Source organism: Diplotaxodon limnothrissa, linkage group LG17 (genome assembly GCF_057381915.1).
Source record: "Diplotaxodon limnothrissa isolate DT_005_m linkage group LG17, D_limnothrissa_male_GT1.1, whole genome shotgun sequence".
NCBI classification, from domain to species: domain Eukaryota; kingdom Metazoa; phylum Chordata; class Actinopteri; order Cichliformes; family Cichlidae; genus Diplotaxodon; species Diplotaxodon limnothrissa.
Genome location: NC_140612.1, coordinates 41,375,700 through 41,394,958, shown reverse-complemented (window position 1 = coordinate 41,394,958; position 19,259 = coordinate 41,375,700). Strand labels below are relative to the sequence as shown.

The window sequence follows — 19,259 nt, the reverse complement described above, 5'->3', positions numbered from 1 at the left end:
GACCTCCCTCTCCCCAGCCACCTCCTCCAGCTTGTCGGGGGGAACACCAAGGCGTTCCCAGGCCAGCCGAGAGATATAATCTCTCCAGCGTGTCCTGGGTCTGCCCCGGGGCCTCCTCCCGGTGGGACATGCCTGGAACACCTCACCCAGGAGGCGCCCAGGGGGCATCCTTGTCAGATGCCCGAACCACCTCAGCTGGCTCCTTTCGATGTGGAGCAGCAGCTGCTCTACTCTGAGCCCCTCCCGGATGGCCGAACTTCTCACCCTATCTCTAAGGGAGAGGCCAGCCACCCTTCGGAGGAAGCTCATTTCTGCCGCTTGTATCCGCGATCTCGTTCTTTCGGTCACTACCCACAGCTCGTGGCCATAGGTGAGGGTAGGGACGTAGATCGACCGGTAAATTGAGAGCTTCGCTTTTACACTCAGCTCCCTCTTCACCACGACGGACCGGTGCAGCGTCCGCATCACTGCAGCCGCCGCACCAATCCGTCTGTCGATCTCCGGCTCCCTTCTCCCATCACTCGCGAACAAGACCCCGAGATACTTGAACTCCTCCACTTGGGGCAGGAACTCAGCAGATATTTTGTGTAAATGACTGAAACACTGAACGGAACAGCACATTATCCCCTCTCTTCGTCTCAGTTTCCTAGTTTCTCTGCAGCTCTTCTGCAGGAGTCTCCAGAGCTGAATGTGTCTGATCTATGGATACTGGCCCACAAGTCTGTTCACTGTTTGTTGATGCTCAGTGCTCCGCTTCTCTCTCTCAGCTTTCCTCTCACTCAACCAGTCGAGGCAGATGGCTGCCCAACCTTAGCCTGGTTGTGTCAGGGGTTCCTTCTGCAAAAAGGGAGCTTCTCCTCCCCGCCGATGCCAAGTGCATTCTCAGGGGTGAAATCGCCATCGTTAACTTACCATGTAATGTGCCATGAGACGACACGGGATTATATTGTACTATAGAACCACATCCAAGACTGTTTGGCAGTGTGTGGGGTTTATTCGTCAACTTAACTCTGAAATATATATTTTTCGATATATACATATCTGAAACGTATCATATAAAGCTCCTCAGTGACGCCCGTTATTTCTGGGAATAACGCTTCTTCTGTCACGCAGATTTTGTAAGATGATAAGTGACTTGCTCATCGATCGGTATTAGGTCAGGTGGCCCTGATGATATTAGATCATTGATAGCATCGACCCTAAAAGGCCTGAGCAGAAGCATCGATGCTGTGTGCCCTTTACTTGTGGCCACTGATAACCGGGAAGTGTAGTTTGGGCTCGCCGACTCCTCCCTCACTACTCTAGTCTCCTTTCACATTCCAGAAGGGCTCGTGGAAACTGATTTGGATTTGCACGGCGGTAAAAGCACCAGCAGCTTGGCAACATCGTGTGACTCTCCTTCATAGCACAGCACTTGCTGTTTTTGTTTGGTTTTTTTAAAGGGTCAAGGTCCAGTTTATTTATACAGCACACTACCAACAGGCCATGCTGCACAAAGTGCTTACAATGTAAAATACCACTACAATAAACAAACAACAATGAAGCAGCAAAATATAGAAAAATGAATAAAATAACAACTAAAACCAAACTGTTTAGGTCAGCGCGAGTTAAAAGCAGATCTGCGAGACAGAAAGGTGATTTATCTTTTATCTCATTAAGATGTTGCACTTTTTTCCCCCATATGTCATATCCTCTTAGTATTGTATGAAAATGTCTTCTTACCCCGTTTGTACAAAATCATCTCTACACATATCATGATGAACTGTATTTCCGTAATTTCTTTATACATTTGAAGTGACCACAAAAGCCAATTATTTGGCTTCACTAGATATCTCAGGGATCTTTGTCCATGTGCCAAAGCTTTTTTTTGTGCAGATCTAATATCAGGAGGAAGACTATTCCAGAGTCTGGGACCTGCCACAGAGCAGGCCGTGGAATAGTTAAGGTTAGTTTGGACAAACAAACAGGAGCTCAGACCGGTGAGAAGGGGCTCGGCCGTTCAGTGATTTTAAACAAAAATTACGATTTTAAATTGGATCGTGTAAAGAACAGGAAGTCAGTGTGGAGAGGCCAACACCGGGGTTACAGGCTCCTTCACTTTAGTGCCAGTCGCAGTCGAGCAGCTGCATTTTGGACCAACTGGAGACGGTAAAGAGAGGCTTGGTCCAAACCAGATACAGAGAACTGCAGTAGTCCAGTCGGCAAGTAATGAACACATGAATAACACGTCCAAAGACATCAGCTGGAAGGTGTGGCTTTACCTTGGTTCACACAGTTTAAAGGAACCATCAAGGTGCACATTGAGGTTTTTAACATTTGCCTTACAATAGGGAGCTAAGGGTCCCAGAGCCCCGTCACTCTGCTTATTAACGATTAATGATCGACGGGTATTATCTGACAACACACCTGCCGGCTGAGGGCTGAGGGGTAATAAAAACTGCTTGGAGGAATATATTTCTGTGGAGCTAGCAGAACTTGCAGCATACATTACTTCTGAGCATTTTCCACATCACAGCAATGAAGCCAGGCATTTTTAGAAGAGCTGTTTTCAGCAGTCTTTGTGGACATCCAACCCTCTCCTCTAATACCCTTCTCCTGACCCCTCGTAACCGCCTTTCTATCCACTTTCAACTGATTTCCTGTTTCCAGACAGTTGAGCATCGCCTTACTGGACTCTGGACAATGTAGACTAAAGCCCTCTCCCCATGTAATCAGTATAACAAGTGCACTGACGTTACCTCGCAGAGCAGCAGGTCGGTGATGTGAAAAACCATGCACAGGGGGAATTTGGCGGTGAAGAGCGTTAGGAACCACTGGGAGGCGTACATGTGTGCCTCCAGGTTCAGGTTTTGGAAGTGGGACCACAGATCTGGAAGTTGCTCCTGTAGGAGAAGCAAAAAGGGGAACTTGTGAGATAAAACAGCACTTACAAACAGATAAAGATGTGGCTCTGCTTGTCATTTCAATTTTACATTATTTCATTTTTGCTCCTGTTTTATTAAATCATGCTGTCTCACTGAGATGATAATCTCTCCCAAGAGACCCACAACTAAGAAAAAACTAAATAAATAAATACATTTTAAAAAGACACATAACATAATACAGTATTATATCACAGCTGCCAAACAGACCAGGAGATTGGTTTGACATTAGACATGTTTTTAATGTTGTACAGAAAAAATACAATCATACAGTTAAAAATCTAAAGACACTAAAATAAATGTATTTTATTTGTGTTCTTAGTGTTTTTACAACCTTTGTTCCAGTTACTTTTAGCTTTGAGTGTTCGAGCACATACAGTGAACCACAGAGTTCATTGGACAACACTTATATCTGACATCATAATGTATTTTTCGGACCATAAGGCGCATTAATCAAAACAAAACAGTCAGATAAGTCAAACTTTACTCAGCTCATTCTTCTTGCTTCCTCCACTTCAGTAACATTGATTCATTAATGTTGAATTCTCTGCAGCTGCTCTATTCCCATGTTGTTGCACTATATTAATGACTAACCTCGTATTGTGGATGGATTATCTCAGTTGTTCTTCTGACTGAAGTTTGGTCCGTTTACAGCATCCTGCCATGCGATTGCATTTGTCTCTAACCATCAGGAACCTTCACGTTAACTTTTATCAAGTGGAAAAAAGTTAGCGTTCATCCTCCAGCTTCACTATGCTAATGTTGTGCTAACATAGCTGTGTTGCTAGCGGTCACGTAGCACATCATTATATAGCAGCTAGCCCAACTTCAGTAACCCTACAAATGTCACTGCTGTTTAGTTTCCTGTCTTCATTTATGTTGGAAGTGATAGCAGAGCTGTACGTTTGAATTTTTCAGAAATCTCTCAGTCAGAACATGCTATATCATGTTTAGGTGGAAGCTAGTGAGCTAACTTCCTGCTAACTTCTAACTCTGTTAAATGTAATAAATTCTGTTTTCATGGATGCCTGGATGTTAAACTTAATTGTTACACCTGGTAAAGCAGCAACGCTGATCATTTTATTAAAGATGAAAGGATTTAGACAGTTTTTAACTCACAGTGATGCCACAGCATTTGTTTGACTTTGGGACCTGAAGTTGACAGAGTTTAGGACCCAGATTCAGTATATTCCTTATTATCTATAGCATTAGATATCCCTTCAACAAGTTCCATCACTGCCATCGAAGTGGACCTTTTCACTCTAAAGCCATATTGGTTATCACTTAGGAGATTATGCTTCTCAATATACTTATCAAGTCTATTAACAAATAACTTTTCTAAAATTTTTGAGAACTGTGGGAGTAGTGATATTGGCCTATAATTGGTAAACTGACATCTCTCTGTTTTTATGGATTGGAATAACTTTTGCTATTTTCACTTGTGAGGGAAACACACCAGTTCGGAAAGGACAGATTACAAATGTATGCGAAAGGTTGCACTATACATTCTATAATACTTTTAACTAATATTATGTCAATACCAAAACAGTCAGTGGACTTTTTATTTTTAAATGTCTTCACAATGTTAATTATTTCTCTATGAGTTGCAGCACCAATAAACATGGAGGACACATTCTGAGTAATATGTTTATTTAGGTCATTATTATTTCTTGACTCTGGAATTTCTTTTGCTAAATTAAAGCCAACATTTACAAAGAAATCATTAAATTCATTTGCAATGTCTTTAGTTTTATCAAGCACAATATCTTTTTTTAAAATAATCTGGATAATTCTTATTATCTTATTATTATAAGGCGCACTGTCGATTTTTGAGAAAATTAAAGGATTTTAAGTGCACCTTATAGTGCGGAGAATACGGTACTCTATATTATCAGATGGTATCATTGCACTGAGCTAATGTGATTGCACTAAACCAACTGTCTTCATGCTGACGGGCGACTGCTAGCAGAGGCAGGACGGATTTAGGCGCCAAGATCAACTCGGTGGATTTAGGTTGTAATACCTGAGTGGGATGGGACATCAGCACTCATTATCCTCAAAGGAGAAAAAGCCTACACAGGCTGCAAATCTATGCTCAACTCTGAAATATAGATTTTTTTGTTTTAATGAAAGACAGGCGTCAACAAGGCAACATGTTACAGTCCAAATATGACACAATAACTGGCTACGTCTTCTAAAGCACGAGTAGACTCAAACTTACCGAGTTAAAGTCTTTTTCTGTTTAGTGCACTGGTTCATGCATTTAATCAGTAATTATTAAACAGCTCCATTATGAGGAAAGTACCAATGCTGGAAAATGAAATCTAGTGTAAATGAATGGTCCTTGAGACTGGTCTGTATCACAAGTGAACTTCATGGCATTTAAGTCAAGAAGCAGACAGATGGGATCGATTTTAATGTCGAGCTGTAACTGCACGGCCTCTGAGCCACAATCATTCAAATTTCTGCAACTAAGTAGTGAGATCAAAAAATGTGTTGCAAATGACCAAAGACAACAAAGGCAACTAAGTGGAAAGAGCTATTCCCGCATGCTAGGTGACTCGCAGCTCTAACAGAGCTCGTAATCAGCAGCAAACTGTCCTTGATTTGTAAAAAATGAAGGTAGGCCTGAGTCCTGTGTAAAAACAATCACGTCCAAGCTGACTACGACTCCCAAAGTGAATCCACTTTCCAAAAACAGCTTTTAAAATACTCCCAAACACAGTCAAGACTGATATATGCTTTAATCTGAAGCTTAACCCAATTCATATTTACTCATTTCACCGACTACGGTCCAAAGTGAAGCTTATTAAGCTCCAAATAAAAAGTAGCCCAGAATGAGGGAGCAGGTCGTGCACAACAGCAACATGACAGACAAAACTAAACCTACAAACAGAAAGCAGTGTGATGCAGACCGTCCTTCCTGTCGGGGTCCCATTGATTGATTTAAAAATGTAAAAGGTTGCTCGACTAACCTGCATCAGCCTCTCCAGCTGGTAGAACTTGCAGTGAAGATCTTCAAAGTTGTTCTTGTAGAGAGCTCTCAGGCCATATTCATACATGATTTTTACCAAAACACAAAAGGCCTGCTCCTCGGGCATCTGAAATCATGTGGATAACCTCAATCAGCAACACTTTGGAAAAATGACAACAGCTAAATATCCGAAATGTGTTCCTGCTGACACAAAAGGACAGAGCAGCTCCCTCGAGAAGACTCAAACATGGCCGTCACCTAACAGTGGAGGGAAACAGTGCAGCTGTGGAAGATGCGACTAAAACAAGTTTCATGTGTGTGCATGTGTGAAGACGAGGAGCAGGAGAGAACGCTTAACGCTGTGCTCGTCTCTCGGTGTGTGCACGGCTTCTCTCCTTCACGTGCACGCTCTCACAGACTGTGAGGTGATATTTAATCAGAGTGACAGTATGTGTTTGGGACTGAATGGGCTCCTGCAGGTAAACCTGAGCCTCTATTAATATTCCTGACATCTCCTCTATAACCTCTCCCTCCTCCCTCTATTACACGCCGCCTCCTCCTCCTCCTCCTGTGTAACCCCTCTTTCTTACACTGCTGCTGTCCCCTTTATCTTTACAGCCTTCTCCTCCTCTATAACTTTTTCCTTGTGTCCTCCTTCTGCAGCCAGCTCCTCACCTTCACATGCCTTCAACAAACGTGCAGCTCTTGTGCACATCTCTCCGACCTCATCCCTACTCCTCTCTCCCACGACATCTCACTCCTCTTTAACCTCTGCTGCCCTCGCCATTTGGACTTTGACCAAACTTCCACAGCTCTCTTACCCCATGTGTCAACTCCACTGTCTGTCCTTCATGTGTCCTCTAAAAACTTGCTCACATCAAATTTGAGGTAATATTTGTACAAAGTCACTTTACACACAGCATGCAGGTACTATAAACATGGATTTGTGACCTTGAACGTGTGTGTGAAAGGAATCGATTCTCTCACTCCTTCTCTTCATCCACATCATCTCATTCAGTGTGTTATATTACCCTGCTGCTTTATTATACTTTGTACAAGCCAGGAAACTGTTTGTAGAGACAGTAAAGTCTCGGTGCAGGAGCACGCTGCTCGTGTTAACCTTGATCATTTGTTTGAGTGCCATCTGCAGATGTAGGAGAATCAAGGTTACATTTAAGCAGCGACAGAAAGCTTTTATTCTGAAAGCCAGGGAGAAACACTGCAGGCAAATTCTTTTGCAAATGCACAACGAGTCTGTGTAAAAGTCATAAATGAATATGCATGAGCACAAGCATGTGTTTAGCAAACAGTGCTAACTGGTGCGTTGGATCATCTGATGTACAGTGAACAGCTGATGGATGGATGAGAAGTTTACTTACATGTAAGAGGAGAACAGCAGCGAGGAACGACTGACCCTGGCAGTAACCAATTTCCTCATCGTAGACCGAGTAGGCCTGCAGGAAAACAGCAAATGACAAAAGACAGAAACCAGTTCCATTAGGTTCCTCCCATCAGCAGCACGAGTATCTGAGTCAGTTTGCTTAAAATGCAAAATGCAACAGCGTAGTGTTAAAACCTTTATTAAGATCATTTCTTGTACTGTGCTGCAGCCTGCTGCTCGCATTAACCATAAAACAACTTCATCAGCCACAGCTGAACAAGCCCAGTGTGTTATGGAGCAGCTTACATTGTTCTGAGCCACCAGCGTCAGTCTGGTGCTACATCACCTTCCAGCATTCAGATTCAGTGTTTTCAGAGTCGGATGCAACTTCACTGTTCTGACTTTGTGCAGCTCTTTCTGGAGCTTTAACATCTACCATGTTTTCTTGCATCTAAAAGGAAAAATCTAATATTTACCTGTGAAAACTCATTAGCTGGCAGAGCAAAACCCTTAGAGCCGAAAAATCTGCATCGTTGAGGCCACATTTAACAGTAGCACAGTGCCATTAAGCTTTGATGCGAGTATGAGGTTTGGGGCCAAAGTGCTGTGTAACGAGACGATCAGCATTAACAGTACAACTAGCTGTTTGTTTTAAATAAAAGCTGACTTATTTTGGACCCACCCAGGTGTTAACCAGGCACACTGGAACTGATAAGAGTATATCATCTTTGCAATCGACTGGACGCCGCTATGAGGGTTTCTGTGACATTGCTGGATGGTTAAGACTTTATTTATATTCAGGCTTAAAAACAAAAATCCGTGTTCCCTTTTATTATCCAGGTAAATCAGGAAACCTAATAAGATCTGCTGACAACTGCTATCTATTACCAAACTTTGCAAGCTCACAGCAAAGGAACCCACAAACTGGACAACAGAAAACTGGAAAAAGGCTGGCTGGTCTGAAGAGTCTCTGCCGCAGCATTCAGATGGTAGCGTCACAATTTAGAGTAAAAACATGAAAGACTGGATCCTGATTTGTATCAGCGGTTCAGGCTGGTGATGGTGTGGGGTGTATTTTCTTGGTACTAACTGAACATCATTTAAACACCACAGAGAATCGTTGCTGCCCGCGTCCATTCCCACATGACCACAATGAACCAATCTGATGGATTTTCCAGCTGAGAAATCTGCAGCAACTACGCGAGGCTATCATATCATGTTTCCAGCACCTTTTTGAATCTATGCCACAAATAATAAAAGACAAAAGGGGGGAAGTTGTACCTAACTCACAAGTGTAGGTTAAAATACACATAAGCAGAGCTACAGGACGACGCTGAAGTATAACCGAGTTGTCCTGAAAAGTGTGTTTCTTGTGACTACATGGACTGGTAACATTTGGTTTTAGTGAAAACACTTAACAAATAATCATACACCACTTCATCTTCAAAGCTTGGTGCCTTGCTCATCTCCAGTTAGTCTCAGAACACCAGCATGTATACACGGCATTACAGTTTTGCTGAGCTAAACCCCCCAAACTTAACTCTATACATCCAAAATGCATGAGCAGCTTTAAAATACTAGAATCTCTTTCATTTACCAATAACTTAAGAGCGAATGAGAATCCTGCCTGTTCTCAAACGAGGGCGGAGTATATAATAGTCTGGATTGCATAAAACTGTCATTTCAAACTGGCTCTGCACATTTAAGGTCATATTGTATTAAACCTGAACCAGCTGGTGTTGTCCAAAAGAGTGCTCAAACTCATTTCACAGGCTGAGAAACAAAACCCACAGAAAGAGAGACGACCCACCGGCTGCAGTCACTGTTGTATGGATGTCTTTCCCCTAATTATAAATGACTTTATCATTTTACATTTATGTAAAATTCTGTCACCATTACTGTAAATCTTGCACGGTGGCTTAATAACATCTTATGTGAGGTCAGCGTGCACCTTTGACCTTTGTGAGTGTTTGTGCCAAATCTGAAGAAATTCTTCAGTGTTTCTTCCACAAAATGCAAAACATGTCTTACAGTAGATATGAGAGCTGGCTAGTTAGTCACTAAAGTGACTGATCCAGGAGAATAACCTTCAGATGACCATTCGGGAGAGGCAATGTCTCTGTTGGTAGCTGACACACCCCACCAATCATGCTAATGAGCCAATAGACAGGCTTTTCACCGTGTAAACAAGAAGTGACTTAAAACAATTACACTCGAGCGAAAAGAGCGATTGGACAGCTTACATTCTGGTTTGCTTACACGTGTACGGGAAGACCGGCACTAACACAGGTGTGATCCCAACACCTGCAGTAAGAGGGGCACCGCGTCTATTTTAATATCAATCACCTTGCACTCTTTGCTTATAAGCAAGTGTGCTTAAGTGACATGAAAGCTCAATGTTTGAGAGGCCAGCAGCCCCAGAACTGCGTAAGCTCCCCTTTATTAAGCAGCTGCTCGGCTGGTGAAGCGCGAGGGGAACTACAAGTCCATGAAACACTCTTTAAACCTGTTTTCTTATAATCACTCAAAAGGACGGTAACGGTTCAATATCTTCCACCGATATTTTAGCAGGATGCTCATTCGCTGGCTGGACACTGACTACAGGAGCAGTCAAACATTGGGTTCAAAGACTGTCGCCCCGTTTCCACACCTGAAAAATGAGCGTGGACGTCCAGAGCTCCACAGCTGATCGGTTCAGCTAATTTGGGGTTTGATGTGGAGGTAATGGGGAAGTCTTGTGGAGCTGTCTGGAGCGTAATCTACAAGCTGACATGCTTGATGGAGTGTGGCATTCACACGTCCCCTACTCGGCTGGGAGAAGTGCACGCTGACAGATGGATGGGGGAGGTCCTGGTGGGTGAAATCTAAATTTGTTAGCCTGAGCAGATAATAGGATCAGAGGGATTATTGCCGTCTACGAAGTATGCTCGAATCCTAATATCGAACGAGCAGATTTTTCTGTTCTAACGTGTGAAGTATACAATGGTGGAAATGTGTTGATAATCATAGTATAAAAGTCATAATGTGTGTGTGGTTGCCTCACTGCTGGCAAACAGTCTGAAGCTCCAATGAGTTTAAATTGTTGTTTTCATTTCAGGAAAGAAGCAACTTTAGAAGAGGAGCAAACTCTGATCAGAGTATCCATCACCCGAACAAAAACTAATATCCTGAAAAACATGTGCACACAAACACACCGCATTAATCTGGCTGATGAGCCATGCTTACATGATACCATGTTAACTTTCCCCTCTCTTGGTTAAAGTCCCATTTCCATGGAAACAGAAAATATTCCCTTATTCCTGTATCCAGCATCTGAAAGCTTTGAATCCCAGCACTAGCTCGTTAACCTCAATCTTCTCCAGAGGGCACGCTCAGCGCAACAGTAAATGTTGGGCGTTTTATATCATAGCTTCAGTCAAACTGACTGAAACTGACGATAACTAGGGAGAGACGACGTCCTTCCCTGGAGAATAAAGGTTAGGCTTATTACTGAGTAGGATAGAAAGAGGAAGAGAAACTTTGTGCTGGATCCTCTGTGCCTGTAACCCGCTCATGCCCGAAGATCCAACCAACCTTATCAGCAGCAAATCTACATGGATTTGCATACAAATGAAGGCTAGCTCGCCACTGACCTAGTTGGGTCCAGACTGGATGTTAAACCTTCCTGACAGGTTCTCCCAAAGCGCTGACCAACCATACTCTACTTCTGCAGTGCCAGGAAAACACATGGAGTTCTTCTTCCTCCCTCTAAACCTAGTTTTGATTTTAAAGGCAAAACATACCAGTGTGGGTGCAGCACGAGGCCTTATCCACATCGTTATTTAGCGTATACGCTTTAGATAAGCCGTCTTATTTTCCTCTGTGGTCAGAAATAACCAAACTCATTTCATATTTACCCAAAACCAAGAATCAGATCGACAAAATCTTTATGTTAACACACAGAATACTGAAATACCTCAGATTCCACTTTATATTGCAGCACAGCCCTTCAGGAGAAGTGTAACTGTGTAACACTGTTTCATGAAGAACGTCAGATATTTTGCATGATGAGCATTTCTGAGACTTGTCCTTAAAATTTTCTTCCATATCATTCGGTTACATCTTACATTAGCGTCATCTGTCATTGTTTCTGTGTTTGTCATACATCTGTTGGTTATATATACTTAGAGCCCGATTTTTTGGACACGCCACACCAGGTTGTTAAATCTAAATTTTCCATTAATCATTTGGAAATTACAGACAATTTTCAGTCGGGCAGGCTGTTTTAAGAGGTTTAGAGTCAAGTCTAACTTCTAACTGACAGTTTGCACAAACTTCTTTACCCTCTGTGTTTAGATGAGCGGTGTCCAACCCCAGGCCTCGAGTCCCGGTGTTCTGCAGGTTTTAGATGTGTCCTTGATCCAACACAGCTGATTTAGGCTACGTCCACACGTACATGGGTATTTTTGAAAACTGAGATTTTCCGTTTTCGTTTTTAAAAAAAAAAAAAAAAAATCCCGTCCACACGTAAAAGCCAAAAACGAAGGAAAACGCTGCTAGCAACACGCCAAAGCAGCAGGTGGCGCTATATTCCTATCCGTGTAGAAATGTTGGCCAATCAGAAGTCAGCCTGGGTGGGAAAGTGTAAACAAAGATGGCGCATAGAAGCAGAGTCCTGTGTGTATATGTAAGCATTTAAACACTGCAGACAGTAAAATTAACAGTAATGGTATTTTGTGTAAGTCCGCCATTGTAGAAATTAATTACACCGAAACAATAACGTGGCGCACAGTGTGACGTCAAAAAATGCGCACGCCTTTGACGCTGCGTTTTCTCCGTTTTTCTCGTCCACACGTAAACGCAAAAACTGAGTTTTCAAAAATTTACACCCTGGCAGGAGTTTAAAAATCTCCGTTTTCAGTGACTGAAAACGCCGTTTACGTGTGGACGAAAGGTGCAAACGCATAGAAAAATCTGCGTTTTCAAAAATACCCGGGTACGTGTGGACGTAGCCTTAAATGTCCTGAAGTTCTCCAGAGGCCTGGTGATGAACTCATCATGTGATTCAGGTGTGTTGACCCAGGGTGAGATCTAAAACCTGCAGGACCCCGGCCCTCGAGGCCTGGAGTTGGACACCCCTGCTTTAGCTGAACGAACACTCCTCCTGATTACAGACTTGATGGCCCCACCTCCTCCAAACTGTTCTTGATAACCATGAAAATCAATCTTTGAGTCTCATTTTAAAGTCCACTGAGAAGCTATAAGAACCTAATTCAACACTTTGAATCAACTTCAGACATTATATCTGCTTCATTTGTGATGATGCATCATGGGAACAGGTCTAAAGCCCGTGGTGGTGTACAGAGGCAAAACTACAAAAACTGCGTCTTTGTACAACAAACTATGGACCCGAGTAAAGTTGGGTAAATACATCTATGCATAAACATCTTGGATGAGCACACAGCTGCAATCAGGCTAAGAGGAGGACAGTCAGAGATTAAGATTGGATTTATACGACCTTGGCTTTTGTCTGCACCGTGTTATTTCACAGAGAATTACCTCAGGACCCAAGTCCACTGGGGACTCTATCATTTTAACTGAGAGAAGGCAAAGCCGTATTACAGGGGTGTCCATTTGTGGCTATTCCCTGTTAAATATTTTACGTGTATGCATGGATGGAGGTAAGATTTTACTGTATTACTTTTGGAACTTACATTATATTGTTGTATGAAAAACACATGCATGTAGGGCATGCCCCAACATCCTTTCAACTCTGCGGTTTATCCCCGATTATGTCGAACAAAGGCTGCAACGTTTTGTCTCGTTGTCTTAACAAGTCTCAAGTATTTTGCAATTATACGGCTTACTTATCGCCTCGACTTTCATACTCAAAAATCATTTTTGGTTGGCAATATGAAGAAATCTCCCACCTACATAACAGCCACTGTGTTTTTCCACTTTTGAAATTGGAAGAAAAGATCAATGACCGTCCACAGAGTGGTGCGTATGTCCAGTAGGTCACGTGTAGGAAGGGTTGGTGTCGATGCCTCAGTGTGCACTGTCAATCATTTACTGTGGAGCCAGATTGAAATGCCAAGCTAATTCCTACTAAGCCATGCCAGACCAAAAAGATTATTAAAAATGATGGCCGGCCTTCCAGGAACAGGTTAGTTTTACCACACATACAAGAATTAACTCTTAGCTTAGCGCTTACAACAATTCTGCCATAAAGAAGGCAAAGTACCACACTACTGTAACCAAGAGCTTATTTTATAATAATGATAATGATATCTGGATCTTATTACTGTCACGTGTCAGGCTTACCTTGCAGATCTTGTACAGCGAGTCCTGTCCGTCTCCATCAGAGTCTTTGAAGTAGTCGTGTGCAGGAAAAGTGCGGTGGATGTCACGGGTGATGACACTTTCCTGTGCCGAGTCCTGCAACATAAATGAAATAAATGCTCTTTACACACATGCCAAGTCAAGTGTTTATACCCCCAGAAAAACCTATACCACATCTGTGGTACGGTACAGTGGAAAGGGGGATTTTACTGGGTCAGCATGCAGGAGTTCAGGACATTTTCATCTTTTCACCCTTTGGAAATGGAAAAGAAGTGGATGCAGTGGAAAAGGAGGCAACGTACTGTGCTCAAGTCAGAACTGACAGTATCAGTTCACAGGTACGAAACAAACCAACATGTCACTGTGTTTGTGTATTAGTCTTCCCTCTTTTCTCCTGCAACAGCCCTCCCCGGGCTCCAGTCGCTTCGTCTGCACAGTCTAATCCACAGCACTGCAGTGCACACACACACCGAGCACGGCTGCTTATTTTGCAATGTGCTTCTCACTCACAAACAAGCATACACACACAGACAACGTGCTATGTCACTTCCCCCCCTCTCACTCACACACACACACTGCAAACACAGCCGAGGGAGGACTGGAAGCAGAGTGTTCTCCAACAACTCACTGTAAGCTGAAGATAAACCAGCGCTGAGCCTGGTCGGCCTTGATGTGCATTTGTGTGCATCACAGACACAAACAGAGAGAAAAATAAAGAATAAAACTTTGAGTTTTTCCTTTCGTGACAGTAGTTAAGATTTTAAGTTAAGTCCTCACTACGTACGACTCTGGATACTGTAGCTCCTGTGAAAACTAAGGTCTCTAATCAGAAGTACCTGACTCCGTGGTATAATTCTCAAGCACGTAGCCTAAAGCAGATGACTCGTAATCTGGAGAGGAAATGGCGTGTCACAAATTTAGAGGATCATCATTTAGCCTGGAGAAATAGTTTGCTGCTTTATAAGAAAGCCCTCCGCAAAGCCAGAACATCTTACTATTCATCACTGATTGAAGACAATAAGAACAACCCCAGGTTTCTCTTCAGCTCTGTAGCCAGGCTGACAAACAGTCAGAGCTCTGTTGAGCCAACCATCCCTTTAACGTTAACTAGTAATGACTTCATGAACTTCTTCACTAATAACATTTTTATCATTAGAGGAAAAATTACCAGTAATCATCCCACAGATGTAATATTATCTACAGCTACTCTTAGTACCATTGATGTTAAGTTAGACTCTTTTTCTCCAATTGATCTTTCTGAGTTAACTTCAATAATTACTTCCTCCAAACCATCAACGTGTCTTTTAGACCCCATTCCTACAAAATGCTCAAAGAAGTCCTGCCATTAATTAATGCTTCGATCTTAAATACGATCAACCTATCTCTAATAATCAGCTATGTACCACAGGCCTTCAAGCTGGCTGTAGTTAAACCTTTACTCAAAAAGCATCTCTAGACCCAGCAGTCTTAGCTAATTATAGGCCAATCTCCAACCTTCCTTTCATATCAAACATCCTTGAAAGAGTAGTTGTCAAACAGCTAACAGATCATCTGCAGAGGAATGGCTTATTTGAAGAGTTTCAGTCAGGTTTCAGAGCTCATCACAGCACAGAAACAGCTTTAGTGAAGGTTACAAATGATCTTCTTATGGCCTCTGACAGTGGACTCATCTCTGTGCTTGTCCTGCTAGACCTCAGTGCAGCGTTCGATACTGTCGACCATAATATCCTATTAGAGCGATTAGAACATGCTGTAGGTATTACAGGTACTGCACTGCAGTGGTTTGTATCATATCTATCTAATAGACTCCAGTTTGTGCATGTAAATGGAGAGTCCTCTTCACACACTGAGGTTAGTTATGGAGTTCCACAGGGTTCAGTGCTAGGACCAATTCTGTTTACATTATACATGCTTCCCTTAGGCAGCATCATTAGAAGACATAGCATACATTTTCACTGCTATGCTGATGACACCCAGCTCTATCTGTCCATGAAGCCAGATAACACACACCAATGAGTTAAACTGCAGGAATGTCTTAAAGACATAAAGACCTGGATGGCCGCTAACTTTCTGCTTCTTAATTCAGATCAAACTGAGGTTATTGTACTCGGCCCTGAAAAGCTTAGAAATATGGTATCTAAGCAGATTCTTACTCTGGATGGCATTACCTTGGCCTCCAGTAACGCTGTGAGGAACCTTGGAGTCATTTTTGACCAGGACATGTCCTTCAACGCTCATATTAAACAAATATGTAAGACTGCTTTCTTCCATGTGTGCAACATCTCTAAAGTTAGAAATATCCTGTCTCAGAGTGACGCTGAAAAACTAGTTCATGCATTTATTACTTCCAGGCTGGACGACTAATTCATTATTATCAGGAAGTCCTAAAAACTCGCTGAAAAGCCTTCAGCTGATCCAAAATGCTGCAGCAAGAGTCCTGACAGGGACTAGAAAGAGAGAGCAGATTTCTCCTGTTTTGGCTTCCTGTTAAATCCAGAATTCAAAATCCTGCTCCTCACATACAAGCTCTTAAATAATCAGGCCCCATCTTATCTTAATGACCTTGTAGTACCATATCACCCTATTAGAGCACTTCGCTCTCGCTCTGCAGGCCTACTTGTTGTTCCTAGAGTATTTAAAAGTAGAATGGGAGGCAGAGCCTTCAGTTTTCAGGCCCCTCTTCTGTGGAACCAGCTTCCAGTTTGGATTCAGGAGACAGACACTATCTCTACTTTCAAGATTAGGCTTCAAACTTTCCTTTTTGCTAAAGCATATAGTTAGGGCTGGACCAGGTGACCCTGAATCCTCCCTTAGTTATGCTGCCGAAGGTTCTTCCTGTTAAAAGGGAGTTTTTCCTTCCCACTGTCGCCAAAGTGCTTGCTCATAGGGGGTCATATGATTGTTGGGTTTTTCTCTGTATCTATTATGGTAGGATCTACTGTACAATATAAAGTGCCTTGAGGCGACTGCTGTTGTGATTTGGCGCTATATAAATTCAATAAAAATTGAATTGAAAGTACCTCAAAGAGGAAAAGCAGTCTTCTACAATGCGAGCTGATTTACACAGCTCTCTATACTGGTTAGAATGGTTTTTATGATGGCTGCTGATTCAACAAGCATAACAGATATACTGTAGTGCCTACAGACTAACTTACACATTAAGCTGGTGATACAACATTAAACGAAACAAAGCAAACAGAGTTTTGCAGTGTCATCATAACATTTATGATGCATTACTATGTAAATGCAAAGGCTTTGGTTTAACACTGGCCAGGGGCCGAATATCAGACTTCATCCATCTATAATAGTTTACAATAAAAAAAACAGTTATTTATATAAAGATTTTGCTCCTGCCTCGAGTCGCCCGGGGCGTCAAACCTTCATACAGCTGTTGAGCTGCAGATGGTTTTTAATGTTCGTTCTGTTTTGCAATTTAAAATGTAGAGAATAAAGTCATGCCAGACTTTAAGTCATTCACTACAAAGAATGAGTTGGCTAATGTTGGAAAATCACTAGAAACACAGTTACGCACCACATTACAGTGAATTTATAACTACAACACTAAATTAAAGTCATCAATGAGCTAATCGTAACTGTCTGCTTATTATGAGGCTCGTATCCTACAACAGTCTTCTGTTAAATGAGTGAAAATGCCCAAACATACATGAACCACACACGCGTTTGATGGAAGCCGCTGGCACAGCCGAGCGTAACGCTTTAATGAGCTCTGTAGAGGAGGGAGTGTGTGATATGGGACCAAGCTGGAAAAATATTTAAAACGATGCTGCTCTTTAGGAACGTCTGCAAAGTTGTGAAGGTTTGATACCTCGACCTGGTGTAGCCTAAACCAATTATGTCAACACATTAAGATTACATGGGTAAATTAATAACAGCGTGAGGAAACTTGTTGGTGTTTTTATGCTGCATTCCTTCTCTGTCTTCTTGAAGTACAGTCACAGAAAGACTAGACATCAACTTCGTTTGTTAAAAACAACCTTTAAAATAATTATAGGGTAATTATTAATGGAATATTTTCGTAGTTACTCCATCAGGATTAATAAACCCATTTATGACACTGTAATTACCACTGCAGCATCATCATGGACCAGCAGGAATCTGCTTGACAGTGAAAGTTGTAAACAGTTTGATTTAATAAACCATGCATGCCTCTGCTAATTAACAGCCTCATTACTCAAAAAACACCAAAAAAAGAAAAAAGGCAGGACGTCCTCTAAGCAGCTTAATGTCCTTCCTTCTTGTTTATATCCTTTCTTCCTCTTCTCTCCAGTTTCCTCCTCTCCTTGAATTCTTTCCTCCTTTGTTCGCTTTTCAAGCTTATCTTCTCCCATTTTCTATTTCCATATTGTACTTTCCACTTCATCTCACACTGTAACCTCGCTTCTATTGCTTTCTCTATTTCCTCCTGCTTTCTATGATCTCTTTTGTCTTCTTTTCTACCTCATTTCCTTGCTTTTCTATCCCTCTCCACCTCCACATGGCCACCTAAATATTTGAGTCATCTTCTGTCATTTTCAGTGCAGAGAGCAACTGTGCAAAGCTATTTCAGCAGTACGGTGTTACTATGCAAAAATACAAGACAAACCTTTTCTCCAATACTGACCGTCCACATCTTTATGTGCCGGTTTACTTTTCTATGAAATGCAAAGTTGTGGCTCAGCCAATGAGGAAAGGCCACTCATTCCTCACAGTAGCATAAACATTAATGGTCATCAAACCTTCCAGGAAACTAGAATCGTAACAATAAGCAGGGTGACTGTGGTTATATACCTGTTATGTATTTCACTGGCATGCTTTATGCCTAATGGGGAAAATCCCAAAGTGTTTCCCCACATGGGAGAGAGCCCAGCACACTTTGGCACCTCGGGGTCATCCGAGGTCACCAGAGAGCTGGACGTTATCAACGAGTGTAGCGCGGACAGAAGCAGCGTGCACAGCATCGCCACCGCAATCGCCACAATCCAAAGCGCCTTTAGCTCGAATATCTTTTTACAGCTGCCACAGGAGAAGGAACAGAAAAGACAATGAGGGGGATCCAGAAGGCTGCTAGTGATTGTTAGCTACCAGACAGGGGCAACAGTAGGACGAAGGATCTGCGGCTGCGATAAGACCAAGGTGGGAGCACCATCTGAAGAAAAGTCAAAGCTATTCTTAGCCACGGGTAATCCTCCAGTAACCCAAAAAGGAAGGCGACTGCAGATGTTCGTGTACACAACAGGTAGAAGAAAGGATTTCTGGGGAAATCAGAACATGCACAAGTTTGTGAGCTGCTCCACAGGAGAGAGTTAGTGAGCCTGAAATGGTCAGTTCATCAGTAAAGCCTGTTGAAAACAGAAATGCAGTAATATAGGCGTAATCATTGGGGGGGGGGGCAGCCGTCAGAGCAGCAAACAACACCCACCAAACAGACTCGTCTTCTGACACCACGCAAAAACAAACAGACGTCACATGACCTGATGTCCTGATTCAACACTACCGTGTCCATGCAACGCTTCATTTTTGTGCCCCTTGGTGGGTTTAAAGCTGACTAAAGGTAGAAAACAAGACCAAAAAGAGAAAAGACTAACGAGAGAAGAACAAGAGAAGCAGAAAGCACTGCAGAACGGCACGGGGAGAGATCAAGATGGATAAACAAGCAGAGACA

General features: G+C 42.5%; 1 protein-coding gene across 2 annotated transcripts in view; it reads right to left on the bottom strand.

Moving 5' to 3' along the window:
* Positions 1-19,259, bottom strand: part of rabgap1l (RAB GTPase activating protein 1-like) — a 93,236-nt gene that overhangs the window by 25,897 nt on the left and 48,080 nt on the right. For both annotated transcript variants that reach the window (XM_085376391.1, XM_085376392.1), the window contains exons 14-17: positions 13,580-13,693; positions 7,275-7,349; positions 5,897-6,022; positions 2,739-2,882 (exon numbers count right to left, since the gene is read on the bottom strand). In XM_085376391.1, the coding sequence (XP_085232517.1) occupies positions 2,739-2,882; positions 5,897-6,022; positions 7,275-7,349; positions 13,580-13,693 (459 nt within the window). The remainder of the gene's footprint in view (positions 1-2,738; positions 2,883-5,896; positions 6,023-7,274; positions 7,350-13,579; positions 13,694-19,259) is intronic.